Raw genomic sequence first — 18,720 nt, 5'->3', positions numbered from 1 at the left:
GGCCGTGCAGAGGCTGTTCTCACAGTACTGTGCTGGGAAGCGGTGCAGGGGAAGGGCCGTGCAGAGGCTGTTCTCACAGTACTGTGCTGGGAAGCGGTGCAGGGGAAGGGCCATGCAGAAGAAATGAAGGTGTGGGAAGCTTGCAGAGGAAGTTGGTCTCTTAGGGCTTGGTGTCACTTCTGGTCGCCATCCCAGCACCTGTCCTCACCCCTCCCTTCATCAGTTTCTGGAAAATATGAAAATTTGGTTCTAACTAATGTAACACTGAAGACAGGTGAAGTATCTTAAATTTGTGCTACACTTTCTCTGAGGAATGAGACTCTGGAATACACAGTTCCCAAGAGTACCTAGCAGCATCAAGTACCTGAATAGAAGCCCTGGAGTTCTTTGATTTTATAGCTCAGAAATTTAGATGGAGGATTACAAGATTCCTAGACAGGCTGGATTTTGGCCCAGCGCTGAGCATAGCAGATGACGCGCCTGCACGCCTGGCTCTGCCTGGGATTCAGCTCCCTGGGAGGGTGGCAGGTGGTGGTTCGTGTTAGGTCCCTGCCCCTGTAGGACACCAGGCTTGTGATGCTGTCTCGGCTTCTGTGGACCTCAGCGGGTGAGTCCACGCACAAGAGGTTCCGTTGCCCTCACTTCTGTCCTTGCCTTTCATTTAAATAGAGCAAAATAAAGCAAAAAAAACAAATCATAGACATTCAATAAAGAAGATTCCTTGTACTAATTGAAACGTTTGCTTAGAATGTTTAGTGAAAAGAAGCAAACAGAAGTTTGTTAGGAATCAAAAGCTGCTTTAACCATATAGCTATTTTATTGTCATTAATGCCTTCCAGTGAGGAGTGAAGGCCGTGCTTGGTACAAACAAGAAATTGCTCTACTTGCTTTTTTCCTGCACGTTTTATGGTCACCTTGTAGCTTCTGTAATTGACAAAATGCGGGTGTTTTTGTGCATTGAGATACATTGACTGTTGGGAAGAAAATTACAGTGGTCTCTGGGAGGACTTAAAGACATGCTAACTTGCTCTCTGACAGTCCACAGCTAAGAGACAATATGTTTATGAATGTTCATGTCTTCTTTGTTGTTATTCATTGGCTAAACATTTAAAAATTTTGCATATTCTAATTAATTTCCGATGTATTACTACGTAACGATGGGGTAATCCGATAACACCTGGTTTTCCTTGAGGAGGCTCGCAGGGAGACTCGGGCTCTGTGTGTGTTACTGATCCTCCCTCCTGGTCATCGTTTTGGGTTGTGGGTTTCAAATGGAGAAGACAGAGTCTGCTTATGTCTTATTGAAGACCCCAAGGAAAGTGTGTTAAACTTGTCCCCCATGATAGCTATAAGAATCTTTACAAAATATCTCATTTGCAGCCTTCTGATTGGAGAAAAACCAGGCTTTCAATCCAGCTGGCAGCGTTTAGAAAGCCCTGGCTGTTTTCAGCTCTGTTCTCTCCTTCTCTCCACTTGTTGACACTTGAATCTGAATGGCATATATTCCACAAAGCATGTTTTCAAGTCTCATGGGAGTGCCTTTTCCCCCATAAATGATGGAAAAAACAAATGTGTATGGTTTCTGTAACCAATGGTTTTGTTAACCTAGTGGTTATTGAAATGAGAGGATTTCAGTATCGTTTTCTTCTTTAAAGTTCCTTCATTGCACTTTGTCCCTGCCTTGCACATAATTGTCAGACTTTAAGGTTAGGACATCATCTGAGAGAATCTGTGCTTAGTGGTTTGGTCCCCACCGGGCAGAGAGCAGCTCCTTGAGCTTATTATAAATTTTGGCAGGTGTGGAAGTTTCTAGGTCGCCAGGGAACTCTTGGTTCAATTTCTCCTGAAGTGCACTAATCTGTCTTGTCTGTGGAGCTGAGGAGGTTCCAGGGAGTTGCTGACCGCCTGGCAGGGCTTGCCTGGGTCTGGCCTCAGCCTCATTCCCCGAGGATGTGTCTGCCTTTGTGTTGAGCGAGTCTCTTACCTTGTCCCCCGTTGTTCTTTCCTGATTCCAGTTTCTGATGAAGAATTGAAGAGGAGAGTCGCTGAGGAGCTGGCGTCGGAACAAGCCAGGAAGGAGGCTGAACATCAGAGATGGTGAGCTTCATGGTGTTCAGGAGAGCTTTTGCTTGGACTTGTATTTGCCAAACGTTGTTAGAGAACTCATTGCTGTTGTGTGGATGAATTTTAGAATGTGACGAGCATGCATGTCATTTCTGGTTTTGGCTTGTGCTTATCCACTCTGTTGTAATTAGCATTGTGTCTCGAGTGCAGTACTTACTTAAATACTGAGCCCTGCATCCTTTGTGAGAAATAGTTCTTTTTTTTTTTAGATTTATTTTTATTACAAAGTCAGATACACAGAGAGGAGGAGAGACAGAGAGGAAGATCTTCCGTCCGATGATTCACTCCCCAAGTCACCACAGTGCCCGGTGCTGCGCTGATCTGATGCCGGGAACCAGGAGACTCCTCCAGGTCTGCAACATGGATGCAGGGTCCCAAAGTCTTGGGCCGTCCTCAACTGCTTTCCCAGGCCAAAGGAAGGGAGCTGGATGGGAAGTGGAGCTGCCGGGATTAGAACCAGTGCCCACATGGGATCCCGGCATGCTCAAGGCGAGGACTTTAGCCGCTAGGCCACCGTGCCGGGCCTGTGTGAGAAATAGTTCTTGAGCACTCTGGGAATTTCTTAATCCAACCACAGAAGTATCTGATTGAAAATGATATTGTCTTACATGGTGTTAAAATAAACATCATTATAGCTTATGCTGAATACCATATGCCATGCTGGTACCTGGATTAAGAATTGACTAATTAGTTCAATGTTTGCTTACAAAAAGATCTAAGATGTTTCAGTATTCTGCGAGGTTGAAAATCAAATGTACTGTGTTCCCATCCTCACGGACATTCGGCCACCCTCCATGTAGGCTTCCATTTTGATGTCGTGATTCCCAGTGCTGCTGGTAACAGCTGGAGAGGATGCTGGTGGAGTGTTTTGTTAACAGTCAGATGTGGAGAGCAAAGCAAATGACCATTCTCAGGGCTGCCAGATGAATTACGGAAGTAGCAAGTTAAGTACATCCTTAGGTGCCGATCCAAATAGGTGAATCCGGAGCTTCAGAGAGCCTTAAACTGAAATAAAACAATGAGCAAAAAACAGCACAGACTTTTCGTTCTTGAAAAAATACAGTTTTTTAGAGATGTAAAGTGTGTACTTATTCATAAAAATATGTGAATGCATTTGAATCCAAGATTGTGCAGCGTTTCCCATCTGTGCTGTTGGTGAGATTTGCATGTAATGCACAGTGCTAGGATCGGTGGTCAGGTGAGCGTCCCGTGCTGTGAGCGCCCAACGAGGCCCTGTGTCCCAGGACGCGCTTCCCGGGCCTTGAGGGAGCAGACAGAAAGGACCGTTACCAGTGGGTTGTGGTCCTCGGGCCGTAGGACAGACTTCAGCGTTTACTGCGGTCTCTTCAGACCTGTGCTGTTTCAGCTCTACAAAGAGGGCTTTGGAAAAGGTTCCCTAATATTTCTTCTCTTTCGACAGTCTACTTAAGCTAATTCTTATGTTCTACAAAATACATGGATGAGAATGTGTGTTAGATTAAGCCACAGTTTTCTCAAGAAACAGAGAAGGGTTAAGGCTTGGGGTAGTGCTACCCACAACGTATGTGTATATTTCAGTGTTTTCCACATAGCACTTTATAATTATTTAATTGGGTTAGGTTGATGGAGTATATAATTAGGCAGTGAAGTTTGAATATTAAAAAAAATTTCAGATGATTTTCATTAAGAAGCAAGGATAACTTGCTGTGGTGTGCTGTGGTAAAATTACTTGTCAAATTTTGTAATATTTACTTATATTTTGGTTTAATATGGAGTTCTGGCTGAGCCCTCGGACCTGTTTGGCATGCATTTCGCCCAGGTTTTTGTCTTCGTCTTCTGTCTGTATGCTGCAGTCTTTCGTTAGACTCTGCAGTGTGTTTCCCTCGTCTTGGTCATTCAGCTCGCTTCTGCCCCGCCCTGGTCCATGAAAGGGTAAGGGCAGATGAGATGGATAGAAGGTTCCGGTGAGATCTAATTTTCTATCTCTTGTGGAATGGGGTTGGCAGCCTAGCGGTAACCTGGACAAATGACTATTGATAAAGAATTTATTTTGTGTTGCCTTTAAGGCAAGCCAGGGAGGGTGCAGTCTTTATATTATAATTTTTTTTTTCTTAGAAACGAAGAGGTGTTTTGCTTGAGGCCCCCTAGATGCAAACTTTCCAGCTGCCAAGGCTTGGGGAGAAGTCTCGTGTTCCTCTGTGTGATTGTTCCTACGAGAATCAATAGCTGGGTTTTCTTTCTTTCTTGTTCTTTTCCTCCCAGAGAAGAATCTTTAGAAAGCCATTGAGGAGGCTTTACATGCAGCCTTTGTAGAGCAGTTTTCTCCAGTGATAGATTCACACACCATTGTGGCTGTTGCTGCATGTGAGGAGACTGGGAGGCAGTTGAGAGGTTGGTTCCCCCGCCACTGGGCATCAGGTGGCCTTGCCCTGCTTTGCACGTTTTCCCTTTCACCCCGAATGTACATAGGACCGTGTGCCAGCTGGCAAGCGTTTAGACTTGGGCCGTGGGCACATATATATGTCTGGGAGTTTTGAACGAGCTTTTTGGAAAAGGACTCTGAAACTAATTTCTGTTGTAATTCTCCACTTGTAGAATATTTATTTCCCTTGTCACCTTGTCAGATCATCTGTGACACATCACACGGTTTGGCTGATTCTTGTTCCATCTGTGACCCCCCCTAACTCCTGTGCAAGCAGGGGGAACAGGAGCAACCCAGTTCCTGCCAGGCTGGCGTACGTGGTGGCAGAGCGAGTGCTCCCCGTCTGCTCTAAGGGCACTTTACATAGGGACCTTGTGAACTCCTTTGGTTGAAGACTAAAGCTTGAGTTGACATAGGAAGCAAGGGAATCTTAATAAGCACGTTAGATATCCCTAAAAGATCAAAAGGAAGATGAGAAACCCCTGGCAGGGAAAGGAGTGAGTGACTCAGATTGAAGAGGAGGCTGGCAGGGCAGAATGAGTGAAAGAGGCTGAATTGTGTTGAATTGAAGGTGCTGTTGGTTTTGACAAAATTTGAGTATGTTTGCGGTCTCACCAAGAAAAAATTGGCCACAAGTTTTAACACAATAGTTTATCTCTTGGGACTTTCTTGACATGGCTCGTTAAGACTGATTTTGGACTTTCCAAAGCCATATATCCCTTATGTACTCATAAAAGGAAAAAGTAAGCAGAATAAATCGATGGAGACAATAGTTCCCAGCTAGGGAAGATTCTGGTCCCGCAGGCACATTTAACGAGGCTGTCACAGCTTGTCAGGTGGCAGCAGCAGCGATGGCGGAGGCCCGGAAGGCCGTCCAACATTCTGTAATCCACAGGACAGCTCCTCCCAGTCCCCCGAGAGAAGAGCTGTCTGACTTACCTGTTCCAGGCCCCGAGTGAGAAGCCCGGGGTTGGCATCTTTAGGCCAGTTCACACTGGCTTTACCTCTTCGCCCTCACTTCTGGACCCAGGGTCTTGGCAACACAGCATTCCTTCAAGGATTGCTCTTCTGTTGTCCCTAGGCTTTTTCCAGGCTGCTGACATAAGTTCCACAGAGCTTGATGCTCACGTGAGAGCTATGACAACTGCGGCAGGCCTGCCGCCTGGCACACAACAATCCCAAGATGCTCTCAGGCGTGCGCAAGTGTGGAAAAAGCGTCTGTGCTGAGCTTGACGAAACGCAGGCTGTATCTATCCACTCCAGCCCATAAAATCTGTTCGATTGGAGCGACTTCCTGAGTGGCTTACCTTGTCTTTTCCTCTAGTGAAAAAGAAGCTTGATTTCAGCAGCCCCGACTGGTGCTGTTGCACACACCATTTGATCTGAAGGTAGCACGAGGCAACTTGTGTCGGCTCCTTTAACTGTCAACTCCCTGAATCTGATGCTTCCAGGGCGTAGCTCAAGTTGCCTTATGGGATGCTTCCCACTGGGCCGCCTGTTCCTAAGTTCCAGGACTACACAGGTTGCATTCTCATTTTGTAGCTTTGTTCATGAACTGCCAGTTCAGGTTATCATAGATTTACCCCCTTTGATGGGATACCTGAGTCTGCACACTGCAATGGATCTGTTTGACTTGCAATCTTAGTTTGGCATATCAAAACAGGTAGCAAAGTGTACCAAGAGGCCACTGCAGAGGCCATCAGCCAGCCTGCTTTGAGTGATGCTCTCCCAGCTGACTGGGTTGTGCTGTGGTTATAGCAGACCCGTGTGGCCAGGGTGTAAGGTGCTGCAGGTTTTGAGTACAGACTTCTAAAATGTGACTTACTTCTCTTCTGTGCCCTACTGCCAAAAGTCAGTCTCTGACAGCAAGAAAAATGTGCCTACTCTGACTTCTGATCTTTGGCATTTGAATTTCGCCTCTTTAGCTGTAAGGCAAGTGAGAGTGTCTGCGTGTTTAATAACCTTTCTTCAAAAAGCCACAACCTGCTATTGCTCTGTGTTGGCACTGGCTGTGCATCAGCCTTGCTGTTTTAAATGAAGATCCATTGAGACTTCCCCACCTTCTTCCTGTTCAGGTATTTTGGAAAAAAATGTACATTAGAGTTGTCAAAGTTAAAATCATTGATTTGGTTTAATTTGTGGTTTATTTAGGCATATGCTTCTATTTGGGTTTTGCGTAGTGTTTTTCGTTATGTCACTGCTGAGGTCATCCAGTAGGGCTTACACCTATTGGTATATTTTTAGTTTTTCACAGTAGTGGAGCAGTTTATAGGAATGGTATCTTGTTTCAATTTGTTACATATAATTTGTCTTGACTTTTATGATTTGGTATTTCCGGCCATTGGAGGTGAAGACTGAGAGGAAGATGGAGAGCAGTGGGAGACCCGACGTAGACCAGTGTGGTCAAGGTCAGTGCCGCGGAGGGCTGTTTGCCTAGTGTGTGCAGGGAGCTCTCACGAATGTCTGTTCTGCTGAGCGAGTAGTAGGGCCGGAAAGTCTTACCCTTTTCCTTAGAAGCTTTTTTTTTTTAAGGAAATGCTGTTTTTTATATATATATATATATGTGTGTGTGTGTATATATATGTGTGTGTGTGTGTGTGTATATATATGTGTATATATATATATATATATATATATATATATATGTTCTGTACCACATTAACATAAACACGGAGTGATTAAATTATGCTCTGAAGCCAGACCTTACCCAGAGACTGTAGACACTCACCTTACACGTCTTTGTTTTAATGTAGCACAGTGTTGAACACCATTTTCCTGTCACAGGCACAAATTACACAGTTGTTAGGAAAATTACATGCCTTCAGCCTACATGTAATTTCTAGGTATATCATAATTTAGGAAAAAACCCCACAGTTCCAGGGAGGAAAGTACTGTACATAACTAAGATTTGTCAGGGCTCGTCATGAAAGTGTAGCTTGGCAGGGACCTGAAGGGATTGGTGGACTGTCAGTGTTCCATAGCAGTCAGAAGTGACACAAATGAGTTTCACTTCTCGTTTGCAAATATTGGCAAGTGCAGTGATCCCAGGAGTTGAGTGGTACCTCTGCATTGATGCTCCGCTCACGCCCTGAGCTCCACCCATGCCACCTGCTGTAACAGGAGTCTGTTGCCAAGCAGCTGGCTCCCTAGGAGGTAGCGTTGGTTTGCTGGTCTTTGATCAGCTCCAACATGACAGTCATCCTTCTGTAGGTTAAAAATCCTGTTTGGTTGTTCTTGCTAACTGCATTTTAGGTCTGCCTTCCTCCCACCCCTACACTTAGTGCATTGCTGTTGTTTCGTACACTTGAATGTTTCCTTCTGCTTTAAAGCCAGGCCCTCCCAGTTCTGACTGCAACAGGAAGAGCGCACGCTAACCACTCAGTAATTTCTGCTGGAAGATGCTCGGAGAGCCGTGTCTGTGTTACGTACTGGAATCTGGCGCCATCTGCTCCTTTCATCTTTTTTCGTTAAGTGGCACTTTTCTATTTTTAATAGAGACAACTACTTTTCTATAGCCAAAGCTTATAGAAGGCTGGATTATCCAGTCTGTGTTTTAGTCACATCTTTTTCTAAATCCAGTTTTCTTTCCTGTTGCTGCTATGCTGTTGTGGAATCCTGCCTTGAACTCTGAGCAACTATCTTTACTACATAGTATGACTATCAGACCTGGAAAAGCAGAGTCACATGCCACGGGAGCCTGTGACTTTGCTGGCTGCTTGTGCCCGTGGCCGGATGCGCAGTGTCCTCTCGGGGGCGTGGCGTTTGACGTCATTGGTGCCAGTGTTGTTGCTGCATGGAGAAGTCTCTGGGAACTGGGTTCTCAGTTCTGTTGTCATAGTGGTACTTCTGGAAGTTTTTCCATTGTCCAGAACGATCCAGGCAGGATGTGTGTGTGTGGGAGCATTGCATGTGCAGGGTGGGGAAAGTTGGAAGACTCGGCTGTAAGGTACTCTAAGCTGCTAATACTCTGGTGGGAATGCTGTTGTTGAGTGTGAGTGGACTTTTTTGGGGGGAGCAGCTCATATTAGAAACACTGAGGAAATACAGACAAATGCTCCATTCTTCTCTTGACCTTAATGGTTTTGCCAGAGGAGCCTTGAATTGCAGAGGAGTGCTGGCAGCATAGTTGTAAACTGAGTGTAAATTTCCAGACACTGGCACATTCTCCTCCTAATGTAAGGACCCCTCTCTTCCTCTTGTTGCTTGGAGAAAACTATTAAAACAAGAATAGGTCATCTTGAATTTGTGCCAAATATTTTATTGAATAATCCGTACTCATATGTGTCCCATTTCAATTCAGAAACAGATGACTTTGACCTTTGATGAAGTCTTTGCCCGCGGTTGTGGCCGATATGTACTGGAAGTCATAGACTGTCTTCCAGAAAGCCTGCATGCCCAAGTGAAGCGAAAGGTTCCTGTTTTCTCCTCACTTGGTGCAGAGCACTGTTCTAACAGTTCCCTTAGTTGAACTCATTTACCTTTGCAGCACTGTTGTAGGGCAGTATTCGCTTTTTGTCAAAGGCAGAGTTACAGAAAGAGAGTGGGGTGGACGGGTGGGGAGTGATCTTCTATTCTGTGCCTTACTCCCCAAATGACAGTGATGCTGCGGATGAAGACAGAGCCTGCAACTCAACTCGAGTCTCCTGCAGACTCCGGGGGTCCAGGTGTTGGGTCGTTCTCCCTGCTTTCCCAGGCATGTTGACAGGGAGTGGGTTGGAAGTGCAGCAGCCAGGACTCCAGGCTCCTATGGATGCCAGTATCACAGGTGGCAGCTTAATCCACTATACCACAAGGCAGGTCCCTGTTCTTAGATTTGAAATGACATCTTGGTAGTTTGTGGACTTAACCATCCCATAGCACTAATTTCAGTGAAGAGAAAATACCTTCTCCAAAGTGTGTATGTGTGTGCGTGCGTGTTTCTTGGTAGATGTCTGCCCCTCCTACTGTGTCCACGGGAGTACTCTACAGTAATCCCCTTGGTAGATGTTTGCTCCTTCTGTGTCCACGGGAGCACTCTACAGTCATCCCCTTGGTAGATGTCTGCTCCTTCTGTGTCCACGGGAGCACTCTACAGTCATCCCCTTGGTAGATGTCTGCTCCTTCTTTGCCCACGGGAGCACTCTAAAGTCATCCCTTTGGTAGATGTCTCCTTTTTCTGTCTCCATGGGAGCACTCTGTAGTCACCACCCTCCCCCTCCCCGTGGAAATTGTACTTTTAACAGTGTCAGGTTTTTTTTTTAATGAAATGTGATTGAATAATGTTGTGTGACTTTTTTCCTATGTAGTCATACATCGTGATCTTCCTTTGACAGCCTGCATGGACCTAGTAGACTAAGGTCTGATAGTATCATTTAAGAGGTCTTTCTGCAGAAAGAGTTGCATTCTGAATGATAATGAGCTGTCGTCAGCAGCAGTGCCATGTGATGCTGTCAGCTGATTCTGTGTGTACACTTGTTTGGTCCCTGGACTGGGTCTCAGCCATTGGCACTTGTTGCCCTTGGATTGTCCCAATGCTTCAGGAGGCAGTTCCTGAACTCTGGACTAAGCCCTTTGGAGATACTGCTGCGGGAAGAGAGAGAAGGCCACTGGCTTATAATCATGTGGCTGCAAAGGTCTGAGCTAGGCACGCGGGGAGGGGAAGCCATGGGGTATGTGTGTGTCTCTGTGTATAAACACATGTACATCTTAAAGATTTATTTATTTATTTTAAAGGCAGAGTGTTGAGCTGGGAGGAGGGAGGAATATCGTCCATCTATGATTCACTCTGCAAATGGTGTTTACACCTAGAACTGAACTGTCTGAAACCAGGAACCAGGATCTTCTAGGAGTCCAAATATTGCACCCTCCTTTAGTGCTTTTGCAGGGGGCTGGGTTGGGAATGGAATGCCAGGACTTGAACTGTTACCCATATGGGATGCTGACTCTGCTACACAACGCTGGCCCCAGCAGAAGCCGTACCAGCCTTGCTGTGCCAGACCACATTTCTAAAGCTAGGCCATGTTCTGGCATTGCGGGATCTTACCTGTTGCCTTTCTGAACTCCATCTGGGCTTCTGGCAAAGTGGTTAATGGAGTTTCTGTTTTATAGGTTTCAACATGGGCAGTTAGGTCTTCACTATGGAGCTCAATAAATAATTTAGTTGCAGAAGAAATTTGCCAATGAAAGGAGTTTCTGCTTTTTTTTTTTTTTTTTTTTAATCCACATGGCTATAGCTTTGAGTAAAACTGTCAAAATACTGTCATGCTGGGTGAGGGTGATTATTTCAGTGGATTTTACTGTAATATGTTAGAAATTATTCATCTGTTTATGAATAGACCTATCAACTGTTCAATTCAGTTTTCATAGAATTAAAGGAGTCTGAACTGTTATTCTAGTGAATTTTATCCAAGTTAGGTCATTTCTGTAGCTCCCACATAGGTTTGTATTGGAAGAAAGTTCCTTCTGGAGATACTGAAGGTGGTGACTAACTTCTGCTCACTGATTGCCTTCAATCTTTCCTCATGCCTTTGTGTTCCTACTGTTCCCCCCCCACCAACCAGTTTGCCCTGTTGTCTCTGCTTTGATTTTATTGTATTATATTTAAAGATTAATTTGTTAGCATGGCACAGTGACAGAGTAAGTGAAGAGAGGAAAGAGAAAGCGAGTGAGTGGGCAAGCTAGCTGCTGTACACTGATTTGTTCCCTGCATGGACACAGCAGCTGGGACTGGCCCTCCATGCAGGAGGCTGGCCCTCTGTCAGGGTGCCCGTGCCTGTGGTGGGGCCTCTCCACGCAGGGGGCTGACCCTCTGTCAGGGTGCCCGTGCCCACCGGGGAGCCTCTCCACGCAGGAGGCTGGCCCTTCCCTGAGTCAGGATGCCCTGTGCCAGTGGCAGAGGTTCAGGCACATGGGCTCTCTGGCACTGGCTTTTGAGGTACGTTGGCAGGGAGCTAGATTTGAACGTAAGGCAGCCACCACTTGAACTGGCACACTGATGTTGAATGCTAGTATCATAGGCTTAAGTGGCCATACCACATCAGCCCCTATTTTATTTCAAGACAGAAAAGATTTATTTATTCAATTTGAAAAGTCTAAGTGGTGGGAGGTGGGATAGGAGATGAAGAGTCTTCCTTCTAGTGATTGCCTCCTCCAGTGGGCCAGGCTGAAACTCAGAGCCAGGAACCACAACCCAGTGTCCCATGTTGATGGCAGGGACCCAAGCTCTTGAGCCTTCATCTGTCTCCCAAGTGCATGATGAGAGAGCTGGATCAGAAGCAGAGTAGCTGGGACCCGGACCAGCACTCTGACATTACATGTGGGCAGTCTATTGCTTAACATGCTGTGTCACAGGACCTGCCCTTGACTTTCTTTTTTTAAATTTTTTATTAAATTTATTCATTAATTGCATTGTGTTGTAATTACATAGAATCTGGGATTCTCCCCCCACCCTCCCCCCATGGTGGGTTTCTCCACCTTGTTGCATAACCATAGTTCAAGTTCAGTTGAAATTCCCTCTTTGCAAGTATATGCCAAGCATAGAGTCCAACATCTTATAGTCCAGTCAAGTCCAACTACTTATTGGGTAGGCCCTCTCTGGTCTGACTACCCTTGACTTACCAGATAGCATTTTACATTACATCTCAACCTTTCCATCCATACCTATTCTGAACCAGTGACTCTTGGCTGTTGAGAGGTGGTGTTTTTTTTTTAAAAAATATTTGTTTGTTTTTCATTGGAAAGTCATATATACAGAGAGGCAGAGAGACAGAGAGGAAGATCTTCCATTCACTGGTTCACTCCCCAAATGGCCACAACGGCTGGAGCTGAGCTGATCTGAAGCCAGGAGCTGGGAGCTTTTTCCAGGTCTCCTGCGCAGCTGCAGTGTCCCAAAGCTTGGGGCTGTCCTTGACTGCTTTCCCAGGCCACAAGCAGGGAGCTAATGGGAAATGGGGTCGCCGGGATGTGAACCCAGCAAGTGCAAGGTGAGGACTTCAGCCACTAGGCTGGGCCCAGTATTGTATTTCTTGCTCCTATGCCACACATGACAAAGTCTGGGGAGTGCTAATGGCACCTTGGTCTATAGGCTGATGGTCTCGCTCAATATGCCACAGTGCAAGCCTGCTGTTACTGAGTCATTTAGTCCAAAGTCTTTGTTTTTCCAGGTTGACAAATCTTAGTCCAAGCCGTTATGGTTTCTCTCTGTGCTGTGGCCGATGCACCTACAGGGCCATTCTCTTCCTTCAGGTTGTTTTTCATGAAGCATCATTAGTGTGCTGTATTAAATGTACTTTGATTCCTGTTGATTTCTTTGCTGAAAGCAGTCTAATAGCTTTTCACTAGATTTAGCATGAAGTCCAAGGTTCCCCCCTTGACCTTTGGTCCTCCGCCTGCCTTTATCCATTCTTTTTTTTTTTTTTAGGCTTTTTTTTTATTGTTAATTATTTTGCATTATGTGACAGTTTCATAGGCTCTGGTTTTAATGTAATAGTCTTGTTGTTTATGGGACATCTGATAACTCATGTTGAGAAGCCAGATAGAACTTCAAGAAAGTTTGTAATGAATTAGAGGGCACTTTGAAAGGGCAAGTGCAGTAGTCAAGAAGCAAAAAGAATCAGAAGACCGGGATGCAGAGAGGTGGGGACGGTGGGCCAGGCAGTGATGCAGTCGGGGGCGAGGGGATGGCAGGCTGGGTGATGCAGTTGGGGGTGGTCGGCTGGGCAGTGATGCGGTCACAGTGGAGATGGTGGGCTGGGTAGTGATACAGTCACAGGGGGATGTGGGCTGGGCAGTGATGCCGTGCCGGGGCGGGTGGAGGTCCAGGGTGCAGTGCCAACAGGGCAGCCTTGCCCGTTGTTCTCCGCCGTTGTGTCTTTACATGCTGTAGCACCATTGTATCCACAGCAGTGGTGAAACCTCAGCAGTGTATCAGCATTCTGTGAGAACTAGCTTTTTAATTTATCTATCTATTTATGTTTTGTTTTAAGATTTATTTATTCTTATTACAAAGTCAGATATACAGAGAGGAGGAGAGACAGAGAGGAAGATCCTCCGTCTGATGATTCACTCCCCAAGTGAGCGCAATGGCTGGCGCTGTGCCGATCCGAAGCCGGGAACCTGGAACCTCCTCCAGGTCTCCCACGTGGGTGCAGGGTCCCAAAGCTTTAGGCCGTCCTCGACTGCTTTCCCAGGCCACAAGCAGGGAGCTGGATGGGAAGTGGAGCTGCCGGGATTAGAACCGGCGCCCATATGGGATCCTGGGGCGTTCAAGGCGAGGACTTTAGCTGCTAGGCCACGCCGCTGGGCCCTCTATTTATTTTTTAAAATTTTTATTTGAAAGGCAGAGTTACAGAGAGGGAAAAAGAGTGAGAGACAAAGATCGTCCGTGCACTGGTTCACTCCCCAGATGGCCACAGTGGCTGCAGTTGGGCTGCTCTGGAGCCAGGAGCCACGAGCCACGAGCCACGGTGTAGGGCTGCAAGCACTCAGCCATCTTGCTTTTCCTAGGTGCATTAGCAGGGGCTGGCTCAGCAGCTGAGACTTGAACCTGGGCCCAGAGGGGATGCTGGCACTGTGCTGCACGAGTCTAACCCCGAGACTTTTTCTTAGCACTGGCTCTGCTTGCTGTAGTGTGTGGCAGAGGGTGATGGCTACTGGTGTGTGGTGTGGTTTTCTGCTGTTTGCTGCGTCCATGAGACACCAGAGTACTTCAGTCGGACCTTCTGGGTGCTGCTCCTGCGCTCTTCCTCTAGGTTTCTCCCTTGCCTGATGGTCTGCTCTTGTAGGCTTGTCTGCTTTTCTGTGTTCTGTCATCACCCCACACTTCACGTATTCCTAGTACCTAAGAACGTTAGCTGGAGGGGACCACAAGGCTGCAGTTTTCACACCAGACCACTGCCAAAGTCAGAGCAGGTGCACGAGTGTGGTTCTTTGTTCACTCTCTCTGTGGAGTGTGGGTGCACTTCGAGTGGCACCTGTTCTTCACTCTGACCTCACTTTGTGTGGGTGAGTACAGTGGATATGCACAAATAACATTTGGGAGGTTGGAGAAACATTAGCTAACAGGAATTCAGAGTTGGGAATCAGGGGAAACCTGAGTTTTAGTCTTGGTGTCTGTCAGTTGAGCATGGGTAAATATCCGTTTACTTGAACTCAATGCTGTTTTTGAAAATTGAAGCTACTGTAAAAATTCTACATACTACTTTTCTGCTAGTCTTGTTACAAAGATCAACTATATATTAAAATTGCAATGAACCCATAAACTGAATATGCTGTTTTCAATAATAAAGTAATTATTATGACCATAACAACTTCTCTAACTTTTCATCTCTTCAGTAAACTCCCCCATAGTTATAAACCTGATGATGAGATGGGACGCAGTCATCCAGCAGCTCCCGATGTGTTGTTTTGTTGCTGGCCTTGTAATCATGATCAGACTCCGCTGAACCAGTGGAAAGAAAATTGCATTAGAAAAAATAGCACTTGAATTTTTTCTCTTTATTGCAAAGCATAAAGTTCAAAAAGTTTGTTCTCCCTCCTCCCCCCTTGTTTTAAGATTCATTTTATTTTTTGAAATGAAAGGCAGATTTGCAGAAAGAGCAGAGGCAGATCTTCCAGTCACGGAGTCACTCTGCAGATGGCAGCAGTGGTTGGAGCTGGGCAGGTCTGAAGCCAGGAGCTTCTTTTGGGTCTCCCACGTGGCTGCAGGGAGCCAAGGACTTGAGCCATCCTACCCTGCTCTACCAGGCTGTCAGCAGAGAGCTTGGGCAGCATGGAGCAGCCAGGGCACCCGTATGGAATGCTCGCGCCACAGGCTGAGACTTAACTTACTGTGACACAGTGCTGGCCCCCAAATTTCTTTTGATTTTTTTTCTACTCCCAGATTTCAAAACTATTCCTCCTCCCGATTGCCTCTCTGCTCATGTTGTCTCATCTGCTGTTTGTATGTACCAATGCCGTCAGTGTGTTTCTCTTGTCCTCTTTTTAGACATAGCTCATTTCTCATTTCTCAGACAGTGGTTCACCTCACCGCCAGGCAGGACAGTTTTATTCATTCATTTATTTCAATCTTAGTTTAGATAGTTTAGATGCTTACAGGGCACCTGTGAATTCAAAGCTCACTGTCGCCTTCAGTTCTACTTGTCATCAACTTCCAAGGCTCTAGTCCTCTCTGTGGGCGAGTGATGGATAGGATGGTGGGAACATTGATGTGTCTGGTTTTGTTTTGATGGTTCTTTCCCAGGAGCACATTAATTCTCATATTAAATCTTTGAGGTATGCTTCAGGTCCAGAAGTATTGATTTTCTAATGTAGATCTTGATGAAAATAATTTTCAGTGTGCCTGAGGTTTTAAAAGAATTAGAGGTAAATTGATTTATAAAGGTAGTGTCAAATGTCCATGTTTATCTATTTTTACACCTCTTGGTCTGTATTGATCTTAGGTGTGTTTGCAGGCCGGGGAGTACCCAACAATGGCTGTCTAAAGGTGACTTTAGGCAAAAGCTGCACTGAAAGCTTCGAGCTGCAGCAGGTTCGACCCAGAACATCCTGTAAATTTGAACATGACAGCTATGTCGTGTTCAGTGCATTGTCAAGGAAAGGGACAAAAAGTAAAGCTGATACTTTCAGCCACGTGCTGCTTTTTCACCACCAGATGGGAAGGATAATGGCAATCATTTCTTTACTTCCCACATTTTGGAGTTTAGTTTTGTGTGTCCTGCAGAGATACATATTTCTAAAGGGACCACTGTGGCAGTCGTAATTGTTAATTTCAGAAGCAAACGGTCTACTTTGTTTTCTCCTGGGCATACTCAGAGCCGGAGAGGTCCAGTTTGCACCACAAGGTCGTTTCTAAAGCACACAGTCCTAAAGCTCTTTGCTTGAGCTCTGGAAACTTTCACAGGATGGACAGTGGTGGGTGTCGCACGCCATCCTTGGGACACTCACCCTGCCCGAGAGCGTGCCCTCTGAGGCTCATCTTGCTGAATGTGTTTAGGATTCAGTATTTCCTGAACTGTCTGGATTTCCTCCTTGGCTGCTTGCCTCTTGTCTACTGCATTTCCTTACACACAGACACACACACAGACACGCACAGACACACACAGAGACACACACAGAGAGACACAGAGACACACACACAACACACACACACAGACACACACACAGACACGCACAGACACACACACAGACACACACACACACAGACACGCACACACAGACACACCCTACGTATGCCCCCCTCCCCCCCACAGTGTCTGTTTTAGGAATTCAAATGTTTGTTTTATTTTTCAATAATTTGGTCGTTTCATCTCACCCTGAAAAGAAATGGAACTGTATCAGAATGTCACTCGCTCATTTTTATTCTTGTTCAGTCACTGTTTAAATGAATGTTAATATCATTGCAACATTTACTGCTGAAATGAATATATTGTATGTTAGCATTTCAGGAGATGGTCATTATGTGGCATTCAGCGGAAGAGCAGTTGGTAAGGGTTCTGAAGCTACTTGAAAGGAGAAAGGACTTGTGAATGTGTCCCTGTTGAAGTAGCAGTCTCCTTCCGAGTTGATTCTGTTACAGCAAGCTGCGGATGAATTAGAGGTGGAAGCGTGTTGTAGTTTAATCGTCTTTTGTTGTTTTTTTGCAGTACTTACCTTTATTCAAGTTATCTGTATTTAGAACATATTCTTTATGAACTAATAGGTACTACAAATAAAATTATTTTGACACTAGGAAAGCCTAATCATAATGGATTTTTACTGTTATACTAAAATCAAATCTGCCTAAAAAATGAGGAGAAAAGCCCATGAGGCTCAGGGTTGACTGCTGGCATTGTCCTTAGCCTTTGTAAGCTGTCATCTCAAGTAGGCAGCTCACCCCTCTGTCTGGGTTTTCTCAGTTTGAAAATCAGAGTAGTATATTTTCCAGTGGTTAAATAAGATAACATGTGCAAAAGGTCTTCAAAGTGTTTTTGGGAAATGGAATTACAAGATATTAAGTGTTCTGTGACTTTTGTTTGGACTCGCCCCCCCCATGACACTCCTGCAGCCGCTCATTTGGCTCTGAATGCAGCTCTCCTTCCTATAGGGTTCTTCCTCTGAGCCACCAGTGAGTGTGACGGCAGGTGTCGGGGTGCTCAGTGTCGCCTCTGGCCTTGGAGGTACCAGTCTGAGAGCACAGGGTTCCTGACTTGGCAGTGAGGGACTCAGGTGCTTCATCTGCAAGGAGCGGGGTGGGTCGTGGAGCTTGCCATGCAAGAGCATCTTCAGGGCTGTTTGTAGGATTAAATGGGCCTTGCAGGTAGAGAGCTTAGCACAGTATAGATATGATGTGCATTGCTCCTTCCATCCACCCATTTTCCATCTACCTGTTTATCCATCCATCCATCCATCCATCTCAGAATTAGTTGTTCCCTGGTTGCATAGAGTGAAAAACCTCTCCTACATGTACCATTTTTCATTTGCTCTCATTTTACTGTGTTTAAGGAACATGGAGGCCACTAAGCTAAGGGACGCCAGCTGAACTTTTTCCACTTGGAAAGGACTGTTGCTTGTCTTTCTCCCAGGGTGCACCTGTGTCTGCGTCTGAAGTGCTGAGTGGGAGGAATAAGATGTGACGGCCTTTCTTCCCCAACAGATTTACAAGTAATTTAAGAAGAACATAACCTTGAAAATGTTGAAAAGTATTCCTTTCATTTGACATAGGTTTTGGAATTGGTACTGGTGCTGAATGGTTGATTCTTGTATATTGAGGCCTTTCTGATGTGTGTGTGTGTGTATAAGTATAAAAATATTTATAGTATATTTATTTAAAATATATGTACACATAAATGTAAATGATACATGCATATATACACACAAACTATACATGTATATATATGTACATAATACACTATATATTTATATATACACATCTAAAAACCATGCATGTATATATACACACAAGCCATACCACACAAACTATACATGTGTAAACTGTACATGTACAGACACACATGCATCGTTTGCCAGAGCCGGGAGACCCTCGCTAACACAGCACAGCTGTCCTGTGTCACCGGGAGGGCCCCAGCTGTTTGGCTGTAGATGACAGTGTGAATGGAAATCCCATTATTCTGCTGATCTTGCTGAGGCTCTGGAACAAAGACACTGCCGGTGTCCTGCACAAAGACAGAGCTCTGAGAATTCCCGTTTACAGGTTGAAGGGCATGTAGCACCCAAGGGTC

General features: G+C 45.5%; 1 protein-coding gene across 1 annotated transcript in view; it reads left to right on the top strand.

Moving 5' to 3' along the window:
- The first annotated feature begins 576 nt into the window (after positions 1–576).
- Positions 577–18,720, top strand: part of LOC105942496 (MICOS complex subunit Mic19) — a 195,211-nt gene continuing 177,067 nt past the window's right edge. Inside the window, 2 exon segments of the mRNA XM_058670556.1 lie at positions 577–607; positions 2,016–2,097. Of these exon segments, the coding sequence (XP_058526539.1) occupies positions 577–607; positions 2,016–2,097 (113 nt within the window).

Source organism: Ochotona princeps, chromosome 12 (assembly GCF_030435755.1).
Source record: "Ochotona princeps isolate mOchPri1 chromosome 12, mOchPri1.hap1, whole genome shotgun sequence".
Taxonomy (NCBI): domain Eukaryota; kingdom Metazoa; phylum Chordata; class Mammalia; order Lagomorpha; family Ochotonidae; genus Ochotona; species Ochotona princeps.
The sequence above is the reverse complement of the archived record's forward strand: the minus strand, read 5'-3'. Positions and strand labels throughout refer to the sequence as shown.